Source organism: Mustela nivalis (assembly GCF_964662115.1).
Source record: "Mustela nivalis genome assembly, chromosome: 6".
In the NCBI taxonomy this organism is placed as follows: domain Eukaryota; kingdom Metazoa; phylum Chordata; class Mammalia; order Carnivora; family Mustelidae; genus Mustela; species Mustela nivalis.
This window is the reverse complement of record NC_139025.1, coordinates 31544792-31566017: the sequence shown is the minus strand read 5'-3', so window position 1 is coordinate 31566017 and position 21226 is coordinate 31544792. Positions and strand designations below refer to the sequence as shown.

General features: G+C 45.0%; 1 protein-coding gene across 6 annotated transcripts in view; it reads left to right on the top strand.

The window, feature by feature from the left end:
• SMOC1 (SPARC related modular calcium binding 1) overlaps positions 1-21226 on the top strand; it is a 147843-nt gene that overhangs the window by 74484 nt on the left and 52133 nt on the right. For all 6 annotated transcript variants that reach the window (XM_082734003.1, XM_082733999.1, XM_082734001.1 and 3 more), the window contains exons 4-5: positions 18709-18808; positions 20916-20963. In XM_082734003.1, the coding sequence (XP_082590129.1) occupies positions 18709-18808; positions 20916-20963 (148 nt within the window). The remainder of the gene's footprint in view (positions 1-18708; positions 18809-20915; positions 20964-21226) is intronic.

Genomic DNA, 21226 nt, shown 5'->3' with positions numbered 1-21226 from the left:
ACCACTTGATTTGTGGAGATTGAACCATCCTTGGATCCCTGGAGTAAATCCCAGTTGATCACAGTGTATGATCCTTTATTGTTGGGTTTGGTTTGCTGACATTTTGTTGAGGAGTTTTGTATTTATGTTCTTCAGGGGTATCGGCCTATAAATTTTCTTTTATTGTTGTTGTCCTTATCCAGTTTTTGATCAGGGTGATGCTGGCTTCATAAAATGAGTTTGCGAGTGTTCTCTCCTCTTCAACTTTTTGGAAGAGTTTAAGAAGGATAGGTATTAAATCTTCTTCCAATGTTTGATAGACTTCACCTGTGAAGCCATATGGACTTTTGATTGTTGGGAAGATTTAGCCTCAGTATCCTTGCTAGAGATCACTCTATTCACATTTTCTATTTCTTCTTGATTCAGCTTTAGAAGATTGTATGTTTTTTGAATTTATACATTTCTTGTAGTTTGCTCAATTTGTTGGTATGTAATTGTTCATAGAAGTCTCTTATAATCATTTGTATTTCTATGGTATCTCTTGTAACTTCTCTTTCATTTTTTATTTTATTTCTTTGAGTTCTTTCTTTTTTATTTTCTTAGTGAGTCTAGCTGAAGGTTTGTCAATTTTATTTACCTTTTCAAAGAACCAGCTCTTAGTTTCATTGATCTTTTCTATTGTCTTTTTATTCTCTATTTTATTTATTTCTGCTCTAATTGTTTTCCTTCTACTACCCTTGGATTTCATTTGTTCTTCTTTTTTCTAGTTCCTTTAGGTGTAAAATTAGATTTTTATTTGAGGTTTTTCTTGATTCTTGAGGTAGACCTGTATTACTATGAACTTTCCTCTTAGAACTGCTATAGTTACATCCACAGATTTTGTTATGCCATTTTTCTGTTTTAATTTGTCTCTCGCTATTTTTTTATTTCTTCTTTGATTTTGTCTGATAGTTGTTCAGTAGCATGTTGTTTAGTTTCCAAGTGTTTGTGGTTTTTCCAATTTTCTTCCTGTAATTAATTCTTAGTTTCATACCATTGTAGTCAGAAAAGATGCTTGAAATGAGTTTCATCTTCATCAGTTTATTGAGATTTGTTTTGTGGCCTAATGTGATCTATCATGGAGAGTGTTCTGTGAACATTTGAGAAGAATATGTATTCTGCTGCTTTTGGACGGACAGTTCTGTATATATCTATTAAGTCCATATGGTCTAATGTCTCATTTAAGGCTGCTGTTTCCTTAGTAATTTTCTGTCTGAATGATCTATCCATTGATGTAAGTAGGTGCTAAAGTCCCCTGCTATTATCATATTGCTGTTCATTTCCCCCTTTATGTCTGTTAATATTTGCTCTATGTACTTTGGTGCTCCAATGTTGGGTACTTATATATTTATAAATGCTGTATCTTTTTGCTGGATTAACCTCTTTATCATTACATAATAGTTTTCTTTGACTTTTATTACAGTCTCTGTTTTAAAGTCTATTTTGTTGGATATAAGTATTGCTACACAAGCTTTCTGTTGGTTTCCATTTGCATGGAATATATTTTTCCATTTCTTCACTTTCAGTCTGTTTGTGTCCTTACTTCTGAATTGAGTTTCTTCTATGTAGGCCGCATATATGGGTCTTGTTGTTGTTGTTGGTGTGTGTGTGTGTGTGTGTGTGTGTGCATGTGTGTGTTTTAATCCATTCAGCCACTCTATGTCTTTTGATTGGAGAATTTAGTTCATCGACATTTTAAAGTACTTATCGATAGGTATGTAATCATTGCCATTTTAATTGTTTTCTGGCTATTTTTGTACTTTCTCTGTGCTTTTTTTTTGGTCATTAGTGTTATTTTTGGATCCTTTTCTCATTTTCTTTTATGTATTACTATAAATTTTGCTATATGGTTGCCTCAAGGTTTACATACAATATACTAGGTTGAATTTGAATTTGAAACTTGAATTTGAATACATTCCCAGACTCTACATTTTTACTATCCCCCTCAAGGTTTTTATGTGTTTGACATTACACTTTACCTCTTTTTATTTTATATATCTTATAACTAATGTAGTTTTAGTTAATTCTACTACTTCTGTCTTTTAACCTTCACACCGGCTTCATAAGTGATTTAACCACTATCTTTACTATATATATTTATTTCTTCCAACGAAATCTTTACTTTTGCATTTTGTTGTTGTTGTTGTTGTTAATTAATTAATGCCATTTTTTTTTAATTTAGAAGAAGTACCTTTGACATTTTTTTATGAAGCTGGTTTAGTGGTGATGAATTATTTTAGCTTTGGCTTATTTGGAAAACTTTGTCTCTTCTTCACTTCTGAATTATAACCTTGCCAGGTAGAATATTTATGATTGGAAGTTGCAGAAAAATCTACTCACAGTCTTGTGGGGTTTCTCTTGTATGTAACAAGTTGCTTTTCTCTTGATGCTTTTAAGATTTTCTCTTTAACTTATGACATTTTAATTATAATGTGCCTTGGTGTGGATCTTTTTGGGTTCATTTCATTTAAAACTCTTTGGGTTTCCTGTACCTTGATGTCTGTCCCCCCCCCCCCCCTTCAGGTTAGGGAGTTTTTGGCAAATAAGATTTCTGCCCCTTTCTTTTTCTCTTTTCCTTCGGGGACCCCTCTAATGTGGATGTTATTCTGCCTGATGTTATCTTACAGGTCTCTTAAGTTATCTCTATTTTTACAATTCTTTTTTATTTTTAAGATTGTATTTATTTAGGGAGAATGAGAGAGAGAGGAAGAACAGAGGAACAGGCTGAGAATCTCAAGCAGATTCCCCACCAAGTGTGGAGCCTGATGCATGGCTTAGTGCTGGGCTTGATGTGGAGCTCGATCTCACAACTGTTCGACCATGACCTGAGCCAAAATCAAGAGTTGGATGCCCAACCAACTGAGCCACCAGCTGCCTCTAAAATTCTTTTTTCTTTTTATTGCTCTGTCTGGGTGAATTCCAGTGCTTTGTCTTCCAGGTTGCTGATCCATTCTTCTGGTTCATCTAGCCTGCTGTTGAACCCCTCTCGTATATTTTCCAGCTCAGTTTTTATATTCTTTAACACTGTGACTTCTGTTTGGTACTTTTTTTTTTTTTTAAAAGATTTTATTTATTTAAGATTTTATTTATTTTTAAGGTTTTATTTATTTATTTGACAGACAGAGATCACAAGGTGGCAGAGAGGCAGGCAGAGAGAGAGGGGGGAAGCAGGATCTCTGCTGAGCAGAGAGCCCGATGCAGGGCTTGATCCCAGGACCCTGAGACCATGACCTGAGCCGAAGGCAGAGGCTTAGCCCACTAAGCCACCCAGGTGCCCCTTCTTTTTGGTACTTTAAAAATATTTCCTATCTCTTTGTTGAAGTTCTCACTGGGTTCTTCCATTTTTCTCCCAAATTCAGTGACCATCTTTATGATCATTTGTATTCTTCACCAGCTTGATTACATATCTCTGTATCATTACAGAGGTCCTTTTCTGAGGTTTTGTCCTGTTTTTTCTTTTGGAACATATTTCTATTTACTCATTTTGCTTGACTTCCTTTGTCTGTTTCAATGCATTAGGCAAAACAAGCTACCTCTCCCGGTTCTTAAAGCAGTGACCTTGTGTACGTGATGAACCTTACAGTTCAACTTTGCCCTAGTTCTTGGTTGTCTCCTGAACTTTGGTGATTGTCCAAACAACCCGAGTTATTCTTGATATATCAGGGCATGTCGACATCTGTCCATGTTACAAGGGAAAGGATCTCATTTAGCATCTAGTTTCAGACCAACTGGAAGCCAGACCCTCAGGCAGCAGCTTTTAAATGCTTTTAAAGAATATGTATATGTTTCTATAGTTTTGTGGGGTTGCATTCATCATCCCTGCCAGCCTCCAGGTCAGGAGATCCAGAGGTGTTCCCTGGGTGACAGTTGCAAAACTCCGAGCTTCAGATGAATATATAAACTCCTTTCTAGGGGGTCTTGTCAAGCCATAGCAAGACCAAAGGTCATGCAAGAATGGTGTCTCCCTGCTTATGTTCTCTGGGAGTACCTCACTAGCCTCTAGCAGTGTGGGAAACCTGAAGCCTCTTCCCCAGGCTGTAGCTCTAGGATTAGTAAATAGGCCTTTTTCACAGGACTGGGTGTGTGTTTCAATTGGCTGTCTGGACTGTGCCTGCACAAGGTGTTGGCTTGCCGGGAACTGTCTTAGAATTTATAACTGTTTGTTATAGTCCCTGGGAGCTCAGGAAAGTCAGCCCCCTTGGCCACCAGGGCCAGGCAAACAAGGGGTTTCCCCTGTGCAGTCCGTGTGTGCTGACTTTAGCAGAGCAGCTGGAGAGAGCAGGGGTGGGGCCCACTGTCTGGCTTCAGAAATGCAGTGGGATAATGCCTGCTAGAGAGTGCCTTGCCTGCACTGGGCTCGCTGGCCACGACCACTCAAAGTCACCAGCCCCAGTGAGGGTGTGGGAGAGTATGATAACCACTTGTGCTGCTGACGTTAGCAAAGGAGTGGGAGAATGCCATGGGCATCGGTGACTATCTACCCCAGCTAGGGAGCAGGGTGGCTCTGTGTCCACCTATGGCTTCAGCAGGGCGGCTCTGTGACCGCCTATGGCTTCAGCAGGGCAAAGGGACCGTGCCAGGACCGTCCCATCCCCACCCTTCCTCCTGCCTCCCAGTGGGGCAGGGGAGGGTGCTGTGTCTGAATGGGCCTGCCTGCCCCAGGAAATGGAGAGGACCCAGATAACATCTGCTGGCACTGTTGTTTCTAGAGAGAACCTCAGCTGTCCACCGCCACTCCAGCAGAAGCCCCCAGACCAGGAAATGAATCTCCTTTGCGTACAGTCCAGGTGCTTTTCAAATTGCTTTTGGACTGGATCATTCAGTGATCCAGTGAATAAGTGAATAGGGTGAACAGGACCACCTGCGAGCCCTCTAAAGAGGGAAATCTCAGTTTCTTATAGCATTTTGGGTGCCTTGCACATCATCCCCTTGCTTTTCCAGGACAGGTGTTTTGGGAGGGCTCATCTCCCTGGTGCAAACCCCAGGAGCTTTCAGACAGATGCTGGACTGGGGAGAGCCTTCCCTGTTGTGGGTCAGCACGTGGCTGGGTTGAGAGTGTGAGGTTTTTGCCAAGACGGCACCTCTGCCTCTCCCACCCATTTTGATGGGGTCTTTTTATCCTTCCCTGTAGAGAAGCAGTTTGTCGCGCTTTGAGATCTTTTTCAAAGAGAAATGATCCGTATGCAGCTTTAGATCCAATGTGGCACGAGCAGAGGTGAGCTCAGGTTCTTCCTGGGCTGCCATCTTGGATCCCCCTGCCCTGCTACCTGGTTTTTAACAGCGGCAATGTGTTCCACTGCATGGACTACATAGTGAATCCCAGAAGTTTGGGGATTCAATTTCTGGAAGTCAAATATTGGGTCAAGAGGACACGTACTTTTTAAAGCATCTGATGCATACCACCAAATAGCCTTCCACAGCATCGAGGGCAATATGGCTGATTCGTAGATATTATCAAATACATTCCCAAGCCACTTGAATTTTGGGGGGTAGCTGGATGGTTTTAACAATGCTAGAGACTATAAAACACCATTTGTGATGTTACTTCTCTGTGATAAAATGTATTTTGTTTCCCATCTTTGATTTCATGTTCCAGGAACAGTCTTCCTTAATAAAGATTTATCTGGCACTAACACTTTCCTCATTTTTACTTGTTCTAATCACTGCTCCCCACACGAATGCACACTTACACATAATTTTTTTATTTCCTGAGGGTTTTTTTTTTTTTTTTTTTTGCCTTTAGGGACCTGGGGAGCTGTCATTATTTTTTCCTTTGATGATGCTTTGTTCTGAAGTTGGAAGTGCAAAGAAAAAGTTGTGTTTTTTTGGCAAAGATGGTGGGCTCCCCTTGTCAGCACTGCTGTAGTTCTTACTGATATATTTCCAAATACCCAGGGAACTATTATTTCTGTAGTGCCTGGGCCAAGCTAGGAAGCAGGTGTGGATGTTCCTTTTTTTTTTTTTTTTTTTTAAGGGAACTTTTTTTTTTTTTTAAGATTTTATTTATTTATTTATTTGTTAGAGAGAGAGAGAGAGAGAGAGAGAGCAAGTACAGGCAGACAGAGTGGTAGGCAGAGGCAGCAGGAGAAGCAGGCTCCCTGCCGAGCAAGGAGCCCGATGTGGGACTCGATCCCATGACCTGGGATCATGACCTGACCCGAAGGCAGATGCTTAACCAACAGAGCCACCCAGGCATCCCTGATGTTCCTTTTTGAGCTCCTCCCTCTCCCCACCCTGTCGTGTAGAACTGCTGTTCCTGAAGTTGCCCCTGTGGGCCTGAGATGTGACTAGCTTGCCCTTGGATCACCCGGGCTTACCAGCTGGACCTTCCTCTTCCAGGTCCCCCGCAAATACGGAAGGTATCCGTGCCGTGCTGACCAAGGTAGATTGAACATCAGCAGGCGGGAATGCCGAGCACTGTCCCTAGGGGAAGGGTCCGTCCTATCTTTGATGAGTCTAGGAACTATGTCTTTTTGTCTTCATGGGAAACTGTCTTACCTAGAGCAGCCATGTGGGTCTCTGCTCATAGCAGAGGCCTCTCTAGGTAAAGTACTAAAACTCTGGCTGCATCCAGAAGCTGGAGTATTCGGAGCTTCTCTAGCTATAAATGGCTCCTTTGGATGCCCCTGGACAAAGCTGGTTCTGTATGTTTTAGTGCATGGTGGCCTGCTCTAGGCTCCCCAAGCCTTCTGTGGCGTGTACAATGCCAACTTTTTTTTTTTTTTTAAAGCAGTTACACTGTGAAGAAAAAAAAAAATCAAGCCCGTTCTTTATGTATAAGTGGCATAATGGTAAATAGATCCACTGTCAGTCAAGTTGTTGCTTTTCTTATTCCTTTTTGGTTAAATAAGCAACAAACACATTATTATTGTTACAACTTGAACATCTACCATGCCCAGGGCATCCTATTTCTTGTTTTACATGTGTTTTTCATTGTGTTGCTTTTGTTCCACAACCAGATACTGCATACAATAATTTATATGGAAATACCCACTATTTAGCACAAAATGGTGAGTTTTCTTAGATGTTAGTTTTCTTCCTCTTCCTCAGTTTGCTTATCTATAAAATGGGAGAGCTGGTTGAACCGTTTCAGAGGTCAGCACACTGTGACCTGGGAGCTGGCCGCCTGGTTTCGTTCTTTAAAATAACAGCTTGAGGGGCACCAGATATGGATCTATAGCTGCATATGGTTAAGCTAAGTCAAGTCCAGTCTCAGCTCAGGTCTTGACCGCAGGATCATGAGTTCAAGCCCCTCGTTGGGCTCCATGCTGGGTGCGGAGCCTACGTAAAAAAAAAATTAAAATAACAGCTTTAGTGAATGAAATCCACATTCCATGACATTTATTCTTCAAGTGTGCAATTCAGTGGCTTTTAACATTCACAGAGTGGTGTGCAGCTGTCTTCATGGTCTCGTACCAGAGCATTTTCATCAAATCCTGTAGCCGATCATCGGCTGTCCTGTGAAAGTAAATTTTTATGATTGAAGCCCACCACCTCTGAGCCTCCCTGTCCCCATGGGCTGCAGGAAGGCTGGAGAAGCAGGCCTCCGTCCTTCCCTCCCTCCCAAGTACACCCCCCTGCAGCAGCAGCACACACTGCCCAGAGCTGGCACCTTGCATTTCCATGATAGACAAATGTAAGGACAGACTTACCAGGGGCCGTGGGGAGTTTGGACACCCAGCTGGGAGCACCCAGACCCTGCATGCTTGCCCAGGAGCCAGACATGTTTGATTTACAGGTGGAAGAACCAACAGATGGGATGGGGGGCAGGGAGGAGATGACCAGGCGGATACAGAGAACCATCTTCCACCTTTGTGGATGACAATAGCTTTTTACTGAATAGTCCCAGGGAGCTGACTCAGGATCACTGAGTAAACTTTATAGTGACTCAGATTCTGACTCAGAACAGGGAGAGCTTTTTACAAGTAGAGCAATCCACAGATGGAATGTCTGACTCAGAGAGAGCTTACCTTCCCATCCTGGGAACTGAATTGGCATCTAGCAGGGCTGCTGCTGGGGAGAGGAGGGAGTGCTCCTGCTCTGGGAGGGAGGTTCACTCAATGGCCTCGGGGAGGTGACCTCCACACTTTTTTTGGATTTTACAAGACTGTAGCTAACGTTCAGTTGGGTGGGGAGGCACAAGTTGGTGTGCAGCACACACTTAGGAACCTTCCAGGCTCAGCCGTTCATATACATGCACTTAAGACTTCTGCTGCGCCCCTGTGGTCACACATGACATGCCAGGAGGTGACCCTGCAGATCAGTTAGCTAAGTGATTCTGCAAAATTAAAGGGGTAGGATTTTTTTCCCCCACCAAAGTAGGGAAAGGCAATAAATAAGAACACAGGAGGGAGGTATATGAAGGTGGAGAAGTCTCATTAAAGGTGAAGTCCATTGGAGAAACAAGAAAGAGCACCCACTCCTGCAGACCATCCCTGTCCCTCCGTAGCTTCTCCCCTGGCCAGACTTGCCCAGTTCTGCTCTGAATACAGCTCCTACCCACAAGCAGCTTTATTACCGGCTACCTTTAAAAAAAAAATCATATTTGATTCAACTGTACTAAAATTAAAAATTAAAAAAGAAAAAAAAGCATATTTGATATTGCACCACCCCCCCAACAACCCCAAAAGGAAATAAAAGCAAGTAAACAAGAAGTGCTCTATTTGCTACTTACAAATCCTGGGCCATTCTAGGCATCAGACAGAAGGAATGGGTTTAAAGAAAGAAGGTCCTCTGGGTCCCTGAGAGTCTAACACTCAGGTTTTTAAAACATCCCTTATGTGTGTGTTGAGGGGATGGTGTTTATATTTTTTTAAAAAATACAAAAAAATATTCATCAGATACTTGGAAGCGTGGTCCTAACTGATCATTAGGGTCCAGTTAGTAGATTCTCACTGTACTCCTGGATAGCAGACGTTCAACTTAGAGCAAGGTGTAGAATCACAGAGCTTTTGGGTAAAAGGAGACCTCAGAGGTATCTAGTTCATCTTCCCCTTCCGTTCCCTACCCTGTCTCAGTCGAGGGCTCAGGACCCAGTCATCTACCTTCTTCTTGATTGCCACCAGGGACAGGAAGCTTATCACCACCAAAGACAACAGACATAATGTATTTCAGAACAGTTTATTAGGAAAGTCCTTCTCTACCTTGACTGGAGAGCTGTCACTGGCCACAGATGACCCCCGTCCCAGCTATGGGACTTACTGAATCTGCAGAAATCTCACATTCCTCAGGAAAGTCTGAAGATAGACATTATTATGTCCCTGTGAAATTCTCTCTTTTAGCCAACAAATCATTCCTTTTTGCCCTGGCAAAAATCCTTATTTCTATCAGTCATTCCCATATCATAGGGATTTATGTCTCTTTTCCCCCTGAATTCAATCTGCCACGTTGTCTCTTACAAAGTCTTTCCCAAAACTGGGGTGTGGTCATAAACAGCCTAGGAAAGAGAAATTCTGGCTCTCTTTCTGAATTCACCTCTTCTAACAAATATCATGCCTGCAGCTCCATTACACCATCAACACATAAAAATGTGTCAACAAAGACTTTCAAATTGAGAAGGATATTTCATATTTGAAGTTGTAAGATCACCTTCCTTTCCTGCATCTCCTCCATTAAACTCTAGAGGTTGAGGTAAATATTCTAAAAGGAAAGGCCCACGGGGCGCCTGGGTGGCTCAGTGGGTTAAAGTCTCTGCCTTCGGCTCAGGTCATGATCTTGGGGTCCTGGGATCGAGCCCCGCATCGGGTTCTCTGCTTAGCAGGGAGCCTGCTTCCTCCTCTCTCTGCCTGCTTCTCTGCCTACTTGTGATCTCTGTCTGTCAAATGAATAAATAAAATCTTTAAAAAAAATAAATAAATAAAAGGAAAGGCCCTCATTCCCCAACATACAAGCTTCCCTAACCTGGCAGAAGACAAGAGACAATGTCTACAGCCAATAAGAAGATGGCGCTCTGAAGTGATGACCTCCATCTTGCCTGCCAAGGGAAGGGGAAAGGACAAGTTCAGCTTGTGCGGAGTGCATATGCTACAGCCCACAGTATTTTAGATGCTTTATCTATCTCATTTCATTTTGTCTTCTCAGTAACCTTTACGGCGGGTGCCGGTAGCTCAGTATCCCAGACAGTTCAGAGAGGTTAAGTGACTTGGCCAAAGCCACACAGCTTATGGCAGAGATTGGTATTCAGACCCCTGTCATTTTGACTCCAAAGCTGTGTTTTTCCTTCTGCATCTTGTTGCTTCTGAGCCAAACCTGACTAAAGATGAGGGGGCCGTTTGCGGGATAAGTTTTCCTAAACCGAGGGGAAAAAACAGCTCCTGCTAGCCAAACCAAAAGAATTACACTATCCCTTTCCTCTTCCCCCTTTCTTCTTACCACAAGCAAACTCTTTCCCATGTGTAAAATCACCCAGACGATTTAATGCTGCAGTCACTAGACCCATGAATCAGAAGACCGCGGATGTCATCAAAACAACAGGAACATAAAAACTTGGGAGGGAGGTATGGTCATAGGCTCCTTGTTCCCAAATTTTCACCTGGAAAAGGACTTGTTTCTTGAGGAGCTCATGGTAAATGCCAGAAAGGGCGGTTTGGTGGAAGTTTCCTTTAAAGCAGTAGCTCTTGAACTATGGGGTTCCTGCAGCAACAGCACCTGGGAACTTGTTTGAAATGCAGATTCTCCAACTGATCCCAGACCCAAGGAATCCCGAAACTGTACGTGTGGGGAGCACACCCGATAAAGCACGTTCTCCGGCAGCTTCAGATGGAGAGAGATGTTCTAGGGCAACAAGCGGCTGTCTCAGATGGCCCGAGGCCTCATCATTCTTCCAGCGAGCGAGGGCCTATGGCACCCATGGAGGCACACAGTTTCTCCAAGGTCCCGTAGGGAATGCAGACAAAGGGAAAGTGGGACCGCTGGAAATACTGCCCCGAAACAAAGTTATCAGTTGGACCAATAGCAAGATGCTGAACTCTCACTGTGCATTAACTTAATCCAGAGTACCTGCTAACTGATCTGGGGCAACTGGAAGATAAGAGAGGAAAAAAAGTCTTTTACTCCCACTGCCAAAAGAGAGTCAGACAAATATCCGCATGCCTTCTGCTTCGTAGTTTCCCTTTTTCCCACTGGGAAGTGTTTGTGTGCATGATAGGAGTTATTTCATGACAGGTTTGGGGGTTGCTGCGAAAAAGGCTGCATCAAGCTCGAACCTTTGCATATGACTCACGTTTTCTATTTTACAAAAGAGGCACAAAGAAAAGAGAGGGGGGAGAAGAAACCCCAGGGTGAGAAGGTGCTGTGCTTTGGAGGGGATCCAGTTGTCCGTGAAGGTCCGAGGCTACTCAAGATGGATTTTGTTAACGGATACAGAGCTTGAGAAAGTGTTACAAAAAGGCGGTGGGGGCTTGCCCCGGAGGGAAATTATTTCAGGAAGATTGAGCTAAAATGAGAACCCGATCTGGGGCTGTAAGAAGGACAGACTGGGAAAAGCAAGGAAACACAGCAACGCCTTGTAGCTCATTACGTTGTCTTTATCTAAAAGCACGTTTCAGAGACCACCAGTCCCACGAAATGCTCCCCACACAAAATTAAGGGAGGGTCCCCCCGTTAAATAAGTTTAGGAGTTGCTGCAAACACTATCTTCCTCTTCGAGCTAAATCGTGATCTGACTTCTCAGAGTCTTAAGTCAGATAATCAAGAAATCTTTCGATTTTATTTAACCCAATGTTTCCAAAGTTATTTGGCTAGAGAACTTCACCCCCAGTAATTCTTGGTCACACCTTCTGGAACACCTGCGGTCTTCACAAGCATCTCAGTGTGGCAGGAGTTAGAAGCAGGAGAGACTGGCCTAGGGCATCTGGGGGCCCTTGGCAGCAAGGAGAGCAAATGCCTAACAACAGAGGAGCTACTCTGGGATGTGGGGTCCCGCCCTTGTCACAGAAGCCCCCCAGGAACAGCCAGAGGAAAGCAGGCCAGCCAAGGGCCACAGTGGAGGCCCCCCCCAATACTGTCACCTGAACCACACCGGAAGCATCCTCTCACCCAGCTGGAACAAGAGACTTTTCCAGCCGCCTCCTTGATTCGAGTACTTATCCCATTTCCATCTCCACGCCTCCCTTCATCTTCCCCAAAAGAGTTCCATATGCCAGAGAGTTACAAGGCACAAAGAGACCCTGTCAGTTCCCTCAAATGCCGGCACAAGGGGCCATGCCTTTCTCCTTCTCCCTTTCAGTTCTGAGGGACATCCAGCTGCCAGAACTCAGGCTGTGTCCGAGGACTCAGACTCCGACCTGTTTCCTCCTTTGTGAAATGTTTGCATTAGACTAGTGATCATTACGGTTTGCTTTTTCTTTTTTCCCCAGCTCTGTCAATTCTGAAATTTTATGGCAGTTTGAATCCAGGGATCCAGATTCTTCTTCTTCTTTTTTTTTTTTTTCTTCTTTGGAAGTTTTTTTATTTTATTTTTTTATTTGAGAAAGAGAGAGAGAACAAGCAGGGGTGGGTGGAGGGGTGTGGGGCCAAGGGAGAGGGAGAAGCAGACTCCCCGCTGAGCAGGGAGCCTGATGCAGGGCTCGATCCCAGGACGCTGGGATCATGACCTGAGTCAAACCCAGATGCTTAACCCACTGAGCCACCCAGGCGCCCCTCAAACCCAGATGCTTAACCAACTGAGCCATCCAGGCGCCCCAAGGATCCAAATTCTCAAGCTGTTAAGAACTAGCTGTGACATTTAAACACATAACCTCTGCTCCACGTGCCTGTCCTATAAAGGACTTGCATACAGCATGACTTGGATGGTCTGGTGGGATCATCGGTGGTGAGTAAAAAGCTGCTGTGAAGTAGAAGAGGTGTTTTCCATTTGGGGCATGGAAGCAGTGGGGGGCAGTTGTCTATATGCGTTGTCTGGGAGTCTCCTTTGTTTTTCTCACTTCAGTCCTTGCCTTCAGTCCCTGCTCTGCTTTATCCTGGGAGCTGGTGTTTGCTCTGCTCCCCGCACTCACGAGTTACTCACTGTGTTTGTTGAGAGTGCTAGCCTCCCACATTCTTCCAGATGTCTGGGAGTTGGGCTAATGTTGAACAGGCTTAAAGTAATTTCACATTTGTCTTAATTTGGACAGAGGTTGACCTGAAATATACCATTGGGCTGTTGATGCAAAGGGCTTCTTGCCAAAAATATTTAAGTGTATGAGTCAGAGATGAAATGTGCTTACCTAAAAACACACTGTTTTAAAGTACGTTTAAGTGATTTTTCTACCCGGATGGTCTCCCCTCTGATGCAAGTGGGGTGTTAAAGTCCCCTAATATTATTAAGTTACTAACAATTTCTCTCTATGTTTGTCAGTATTTGCTTTATGTGTTTAGATGCTCCCATGGTGGGTGCATAGATATTTGCAATTTTTATATCTTCTTGTTGGGTTGATCCCTTTATCATTATGTAATGTCTTTCTTTGTCTCTCATTATAGTCTTTGTTTTAGTGTCTGTTCTGTCTGCTATTAGTGTTGCTACCCTGGCTTCTTTTTTCACTTCCGTTTGCGTAGTAAATATCTTTTCATCCCCTCACTTTCCGTCTGTTTGTATCTTTAGGTCTGAGATAAGTCTCTTTGTAGGCAGCATTTAGATGGGTTTTGGTTTTTTAATCCGTTCTGCCAGCCTATGTCTTTTGATTGGAGCATTTAGGCCATTTACATTTAAAGTAATCATTGAGGGGCGCCTGGGTGGCTCAGTGGGCTAAAGCCTCTGCCTTCTGCTCGGGTCATGATCTCAGGGTCCTGGGATTGTAGGGCACATCGGGCTCTCTGCTCAGCAGGGAGCCTGCTTCTCCCCTTCTCTCTGCCTGCCTCTCTGCCTACTTGTTATCTCTGTCTGCCAAATAAATAAATAAAATCTTAAAATAAATAAAATAAATAAAATAATCATTGATATGTATGGATTTATTGACATGTTATTGTTTTCTATTGTATTGTTGTTCTTCTCTGTTCTTTTCTCCCTTTGTTCTCTTTCTTTATGATGGTTGGGTTCCTGTAGTTTATGTTTGGCTTTTTTTCTCTTTCATGTGTGTGTGTGTATGTGTGTGTGTGTGTGTGTGTGTATCAATCCCAGGTTTTGGATTTATGGTTGCTGTGAGGTTTACATACAACGTCCTCGGTGTATAAAAGCCCATATTAGGGGCGCCTGGGTGGCTCAGTGGGTTAAAACCTCTGCCTTCTGCTTGGGTCATGATCCCAGGGTCCTGGGATCGAGCCCCGCATTGGGCTCTCTGCTCTGCAGAGGGCCTGCTTCCTCCTCTCTCTCTGCCTGCCTCTCTGCCTACTTGGGATCTCTCTCTGTCAAATGAATAAATTAAAAAAAAAAATCTTAAAAAAAAAGCCTATATTAAGTATGCCAGTCATATTCAACAGTATAGTTAAGCAATGAGTAATTTCACTTAGGTTGATATATAAACACTTTTGTCTCTGAAGGAAGACCCATCAGTTGACATTTCAGCTTTCCCAACATGCTCCAGATGGAATAGGAGCAAACTCCATGGTTTGTATCCATACCCTTGGGCCTGGATCAGCCCTGAGCTTTGACAGCTGCACAGGGAGATCCTAGAAATTGCTAATTACCTTTGCAATTCCTCATGGCCCATAACTTTCCCATTAAATATGAAAGTTGATTAATTTGAGGCTGGTATTGCGGGAGGTAGAACAAAAGGGATTACTTATTAATTTAAAATGTTAAATAAGTTGTCAAGGTAGGAAACCAAACTTGGTAGAATTTGCATTTTGATTATGTGTATGTAAGCCATCAATTCTATAGAATTTATAGCCTGACTGCTTTTCTGCAAGACGCCTTACTTCTCTCCTCTGAGAGTAATTGAACTACTTCTGTATGAAAACAAAATTTCCCTTCTCCCACTAACTTTTTCGAACTGTTTGCTGAACTTAGACTACCCCCTTCCCCTGGGACTGGTCAGAATAGTATGTTCTTTGGTTTCCATCAGGGAATCTGGCTGTGCCCTTCTTGAGTGTACAGATAGGTTGCTGAAAAATAACATGATAATAAAAATAAATAGCTAAGCTTAACTGGGCACTTACTGTGTGAGTTCAGTGCTTTATTTACATTATCTAATTTAATCCTTTCAACAACTGAGTGAGGTAAGTATAATTATCTCCTGTTATTTTTCTAAAGATGTTATTTATTTTTAAAGAGATATAGAGAGCTCGAGCTGAGGGAGGGGTAGAGGCAGAGGGAGAGAGAGAATCTCAAGCAGACTCCACACCGAGCACAGAGTCTGATGTAGGGCTTGATCTCACGACCCTGAGATCATGACCTGAGCCAAAACCAAGAATTGGATGCTTAATTGGTTGAGCCACCCAGGCGCCCCATAATTATCTCCAGTTTTTAAGTAAGCAGGGGCAGTCTGAGGCTTGGTTTGATTAAGAACGTTTCCAAGGCTGCAGAGGGCTGAGAGGTAAGTGGCTAACTTAACTACAGTGGTAGAACTAGTTAGTTAAGTGGGCTGCAGTCTGACTCCATGACCCTTGCTTTCTTTCTCCACCTAACCTCTTTTTCCTTTAGAAGAGGTCTTGGAAACTGCCCCCCAAAAAGTTTACAAATAGCCTCTTGGTCGAGAATCATGGGCAAATAACATGGGGCTCCTTTGGCAAAGGGAAGTGCTTGCTGGTCATCTGCTGGGTTCCTGTAGCCTGAGACCTTACCTGGGTCCTCTGTGAGCCCATTTACTACATGCATGGCAATAATTCCTCCAATCAATTCTATTTCTTTAGGATTTGGAAGCACCTTCCAGCAGAGGATTTTGTAATCTGGAGTCTACTCCTTGGAGCCTGGTCTGAGGAAAATGCTGAGAGCCCTGGGGAAAATGGGGCTGTGTTTGGGCCTGTGGGCCCGGCTCGGGGCTGGGAGGCAGTGTCCACATGCCTGTAGGGATACAATGGGCACACTCAGTGAGCTTGTGGCCCCAGGGACCTGCTTAGCCCAGAGGTCAGATTATAGCCCCTGAAACAAAGCCTTGGGTTTAGCCTCGTACTCGTGCATTTAATTCACTCTTCAGTAGCTTTGGCTGGGACTCTGTGTGCCTGGGTGGAGGAGGCTTTTGTCCAGCTGTTCCCGCAGGCTGTGTGACCACAGCACCCAGCCCCAGCAGGCAGCACTGGGCCAGAGGACTGCGCCAGTGTTGGACTTGGGAGGGTAGAGTCCTCACGGAGAGGGAAGCTGGCTCTGGCCACAGGAGCCAAGGGGCCTGGGAGTGAGTCAGTGTGGCCACCCAGCCCTGGGGACTGGTTTCTCCACAGGTGATGACTGGCTGGGGAGGAGAAAGCAGCCAGCCAGGCCCCATTAAAATCTGCCGCTGGTGAGGAATCATCTAGCAACTATCCCCTGCAGGGCTGACAAAATCTGAAGGGGGAAACTCCCAAGTTTCCAGGAGTGTTTCCCACCCAAACCTCTGGAGGTTACCAGGGGAGCTCTGGCCCGGAAGGGGGCCGGCTTGCCAGGTGTCTGCGACACAGCTGGGAGCAATCATCACCGTGGTCACCTTGTACCCAGCTCTCTTCCGTGCCAGGCTCTGGACTCACCCTGTCTGTTTCCCTTGCCAGGGCCCTCCAGGTTTGGCAATGTTCTCCCCATTTTATAGATGGGGCTCAGAGAGCTAAGCAACATGCCTAATTTGTAACTGGCTGGATCCGGATTCAAACCCAGGTCTGTCTGGGTTTCTTCCATTCCGTCATTAGGCTTTCTCAGAAGGTAGCGCTGACTCAACCCAAGATACTGATCTTGGGTGAGCATCTGTGGCAGCAACCATAGCCATCGGGTTTACAGATGTCTCCATGAGATGAAGTGGGACAAAAATATGGTACCGGAACAAGGGCACTGAATGTAGTTTCTTTACATGGAGCAGTGGAGGTAAATGCCTCGTTTATACCCAGTCATCATATTGGTAAGATGCCCCCATCTTGTTCTTGTCCTGATTTCTATGGGTAGGTCTATAGTACAACACCTTGTCTTGGGGAAAACTATAGCTTCTGGTACCCATAGAAGAGCAGAAGCCATTGTGGAGCTTTTCTGCCTTACCGATAATTTCTGGATTTCACCCAGACCATCAGACCTCTCTTGCCTTACCCCTATATACTTTACTAGTCAGTTTGTATGCTGTTACTGTCTATCCTTGATTCCAAAATGTCCTTGATCCCAAGAAGCACTTTTTTTTTTCACATGTTAATGTCTTTGCACTGGCACCCATCCTGTCATTGAGGTCCGTGTTTAATGCGGTGGGGCTGTTTAAATGGATGCTACATTTTTAGAATCGATGGGGACCAAAAATTGAGAAAATATGATAATGAAGCACTTATTCAACTCATCAAATGCCTACAGTAAATGTCAGGCATTCTGCTAGATGCTTAGGAGGTAGAAAATAACCAGCATGCAGTCCCTTGCCTTAAGAATGTCACAGTCTTGGTGGGGGAGATAAGGGCTCTGAATTTAGAGAGCCAGGGGATGTGGAGGGCCAGGAGAGGAGAAGGGCGGGGAGGCTGGGATTGCTTTGCCGAGAAAGTGTATCACAAAGTGGGCGGGAACACAAAGGGACAAGGAGGGGGTTGGGGATGTGTTGGGGATTGGTATCCCGGACCAATGGATATTTGGAGCAAACAAATGTTCAGAATCATAAAATCCTAGGATATGTTTGCAGGCTTGGAAAGGTTCAGTGTGGTTCCACTGGAGGGTTTATGTGAAGACATGGGTGTAAAATGAGGCTGTGGGGGGCGGGCAGGGGACAGATCATGGGGGATTGAACTCCACATGCAAGAGCGTAATCTCTATCCTAATCCAGTGGCAAATCATGGAGTGGTTTTCAGCAGGCAAGTGATGCCTTGATTTGTGTTTAGGAACTCCGTGTTGCAACATGGGTGGGAAAGAGGGGCGCCGGGGTGAGAGGAGGTGAGCAGAGTGATAGCTGTTGGGAGAGAGAGAATAGTTGCCCAAATGAAGCAAAAGCCTCATTTTTATTTACTATCCCCAGACAGGGTGGACCCAAGTAAGGAGGCTTGAGGATGATCACACCGAGGGGCAGCAGGGCATCTCGAACTAGAAGCTGCAGAGTCAAGTGACGTTGTTCTTACCTTAACCCTGTCATCTCGTGGGCAACTGCTAGTGTGTGCCCTGGTCTCGCGAGAGCCACTGAGCAGTAGGCAGGCCGACTGTCTGACCAGAGGCTGGGAGAAGCTAGAAGAAGCACTACTTGCACTGCTTGTTAAGGAAGGGTCATTTCAGCCCCCCTTGGTGACATTCCCACTTACACTTGCCAGATTCGTTCACCAAACCGAATTTATTACAGATGGATGGGAGTGTATATGCCAATGCTTGGTGGGGGGGAATGTTCAGGTCTTGGTGAGAACCCTCACGGGAAAGACAAAGTGGACCTGTCGATAGGATATAAGATGCTCAGCATTAAAAGTCATAAGGAAGACGCGTTGGTAGGTTGCTGTGGTTGGACCTGGGGGCTCCCACAGAAGACACATATCCATGTTGTTGACTGACCGAGCTACCAGCAGGAGGTAGTTGGGACAGGTGTTGGGTGAGAGTTAGAAGGAGCTCCTTCGCCATGGTGGCAAGGCTTTGGAAGGGGTGGGAGCTGACTGTTGATATGGTGACCCACGACTTACGGTTCTCTTCCCCCTCCCTGCTTCCCTGAACAGGTGCAGTGCCATACTTACACGGGGTACTGCTGGTGTGTCACCGCAGATGGGAAGCCCATCAGTGGCTCTTCTGTGCAGAATAAAACTCCTGTATGTTCAGGTACCGTAGGGAGGGGCGGGAAGAAAGAAAAGAGTTGGAGAGAGACCCCTCTGGGGTCTCTGGTCTCCTGCATCTCGTGGGGGAACCTTGGAAACATGGTGGAAAGATGGCAGGGGGTTATGAGCCCTCTTCCAGGTCAGAGAGCATTCCACGCTGACACACCTGCTCGGCAGTCAGCTGGGCGACAGGCTCAGTATATGCCTATGGGTATATATTTCTTTGTTTTGAGTTGATTCCCAAGCATCGGCTGGAATTCCTAGAGAATGGCATCTAAGCTGGGGCGCTCTGGCTGCTAGCGGTCTTGGGAGCACTTTGTTGAGACAGATTTTTAAAACTGCATGGGAGTTCGGCATCAAAGACTGGGGGATCAACAAGTGACGTCCGTCACGGGCACACGAGGAGGACGTGGTGGCCTGGGTGCCATATATTTGCTCCTCCTCCCCCCAACAACGTAAGGTAGAGGAATGGAAACTTTCATCCCAGTGGCCCTCCAAGCTGGCTGTTAGCAGCAGCGCCCAGGGAATTAAAAAGAGCCCAGGTGTAGAGGCTCCCCGGAACAGTCTGATCCAGCAGGTCTAGAGTGAGACCCGGAGTCCACCTCTCTGCGAAGCTTCTGAGGTGGTTTTGATAACTGGACGACAGAGGGGATCATTGCTTCATAGCGACCCACTACACCAGTCCACTGAGACATTAACTCCTTTCTCTTGCCTACTCTACGAGCATAGACAAATTCTGCTCTTAGGTCAACCCACGGGATCATGGATTTTGGATTTACACAAGCCCCACACTTCCTACTTCCGTTCAGATGGTAAGGGACTTGGGGGTCCCTCCCTTAATTCACGGTGTGGCTCAGCCCTCACTCAAGAAAGCCCGTCCAGCCACCAGCCACTTCATATTTCTTCATATCTGTGTGTTATGAGGTTTTATTTATTTACTTATCTTTCATTTTTAAGTGCAAGCAAAGGATAAAGCATTGTTCTAAAGCCTATGGGAAATGCCTAGGGCCAACAGCCCTGCTATCCTAACATTTTTCTTTTTTCACAAGCTTTATTCATTTTTCTACCGGCCCTGCTATATAAGGGAATGGTAAGAAAGGCAGTAAGCATCTACATTAGGAAACCAAGATTCGCAGGCCAAAATGGAAAGTTTACTTTATTTGTGGTTTACGTGGAAACTGGAAACCTTAATTGGGGTTGGTGTGGGGAGAAGCAGGAATGAGCCCTCCTTGCAAATGTCCTGGAAAGTTTCATGTAAAGCAAACAAATGCACTAGAAACAAGCCATGCAGAGTAATATAATTGAATTCTCACAAAACTAATATATGGAGAAAGAGGTATGGTACAGAATGAGAAAAGAGGGAATCCTCTTTTTTTTTTTTTTTTTCTCTTCGTGGCCAGACCTCCGCAGATGTCCTTACATGGGTGTGCTGACTCTGGCCTGCATGTGTGGGCTTCAGGGAGAAGACAGGTGCCACAGAGCCCGGACCGCAGGATGGGTGCACATGGCGTCCTCGCAGACGCAGGGCAAAGCCAAACACACACACTGTACCCTCTTTGAGGAATAGGCTGCGTCTAGAAAATTGTTTCCATGCCTCAGACTATTTTGGCCCACTCAATACAATTGGGCCAACAATTTTCTACTTAATGCAGATGGAAAATCGCCGATTTCCTGCCCTAACCAGCAAGGGATGTCAATCATTGCATTTTCAGTAAGAGGGGCTTCTTTTCAGTTGGCCCTACTGACTGGATATGGCTCAGAGCACGGCGGTGGCGGCATGTGGGGGAGATGGGGAGTGGAGGTGAGGGGCAGTGACTGGAACCTTCGCCAAGGGAGTTCTGTGGAGGGGAAGTTTTGTAAAAATCTGGTCAGGATTATTGCCAGGAGATCATGGTTCATCTCACTGGTACTACGATATCAGTGACATTGACGCGAAGCAAACACCACTGGACGTGTATGTCCGTTCTTTGTATATAATGTCCCCAGACATGTATACAGTGCATGTATATACACAACCATATGCTTATAGCTGCAGGCTTTGCCAGCTCTTTGAAAGAAACCAACCACGATACATTCTGAATGTCTGTGTTTTTGTTTCCCTTTTACCCAAGGTTCAGTCACCGACAAGCCCTTGAGCCAGGGTAACTCAGGAAGGAAAGGTGAGTAGAGTTTTACGCTCTCTCCAAATGTTTGCTTCTAAAGCCAGTCCAAGAAGAGTTCTAGACAAGATGGAAGGAGCCTGGGTGTAGGCTAAAAGTCCCCCCACAGAAAATCTCCATTCCTATTCTAGGTTTCTTCCTAGAAGGACTGGGAGGAGGTAAGTAGGGCTCATACGGCGGTGCGGGTCCACGCTTCCAGAATTTCTGAGGGAGGTGAGTGAGCGCAGCATACAGAGCTGGCAGCGACCCTGAGAATCTTGGTT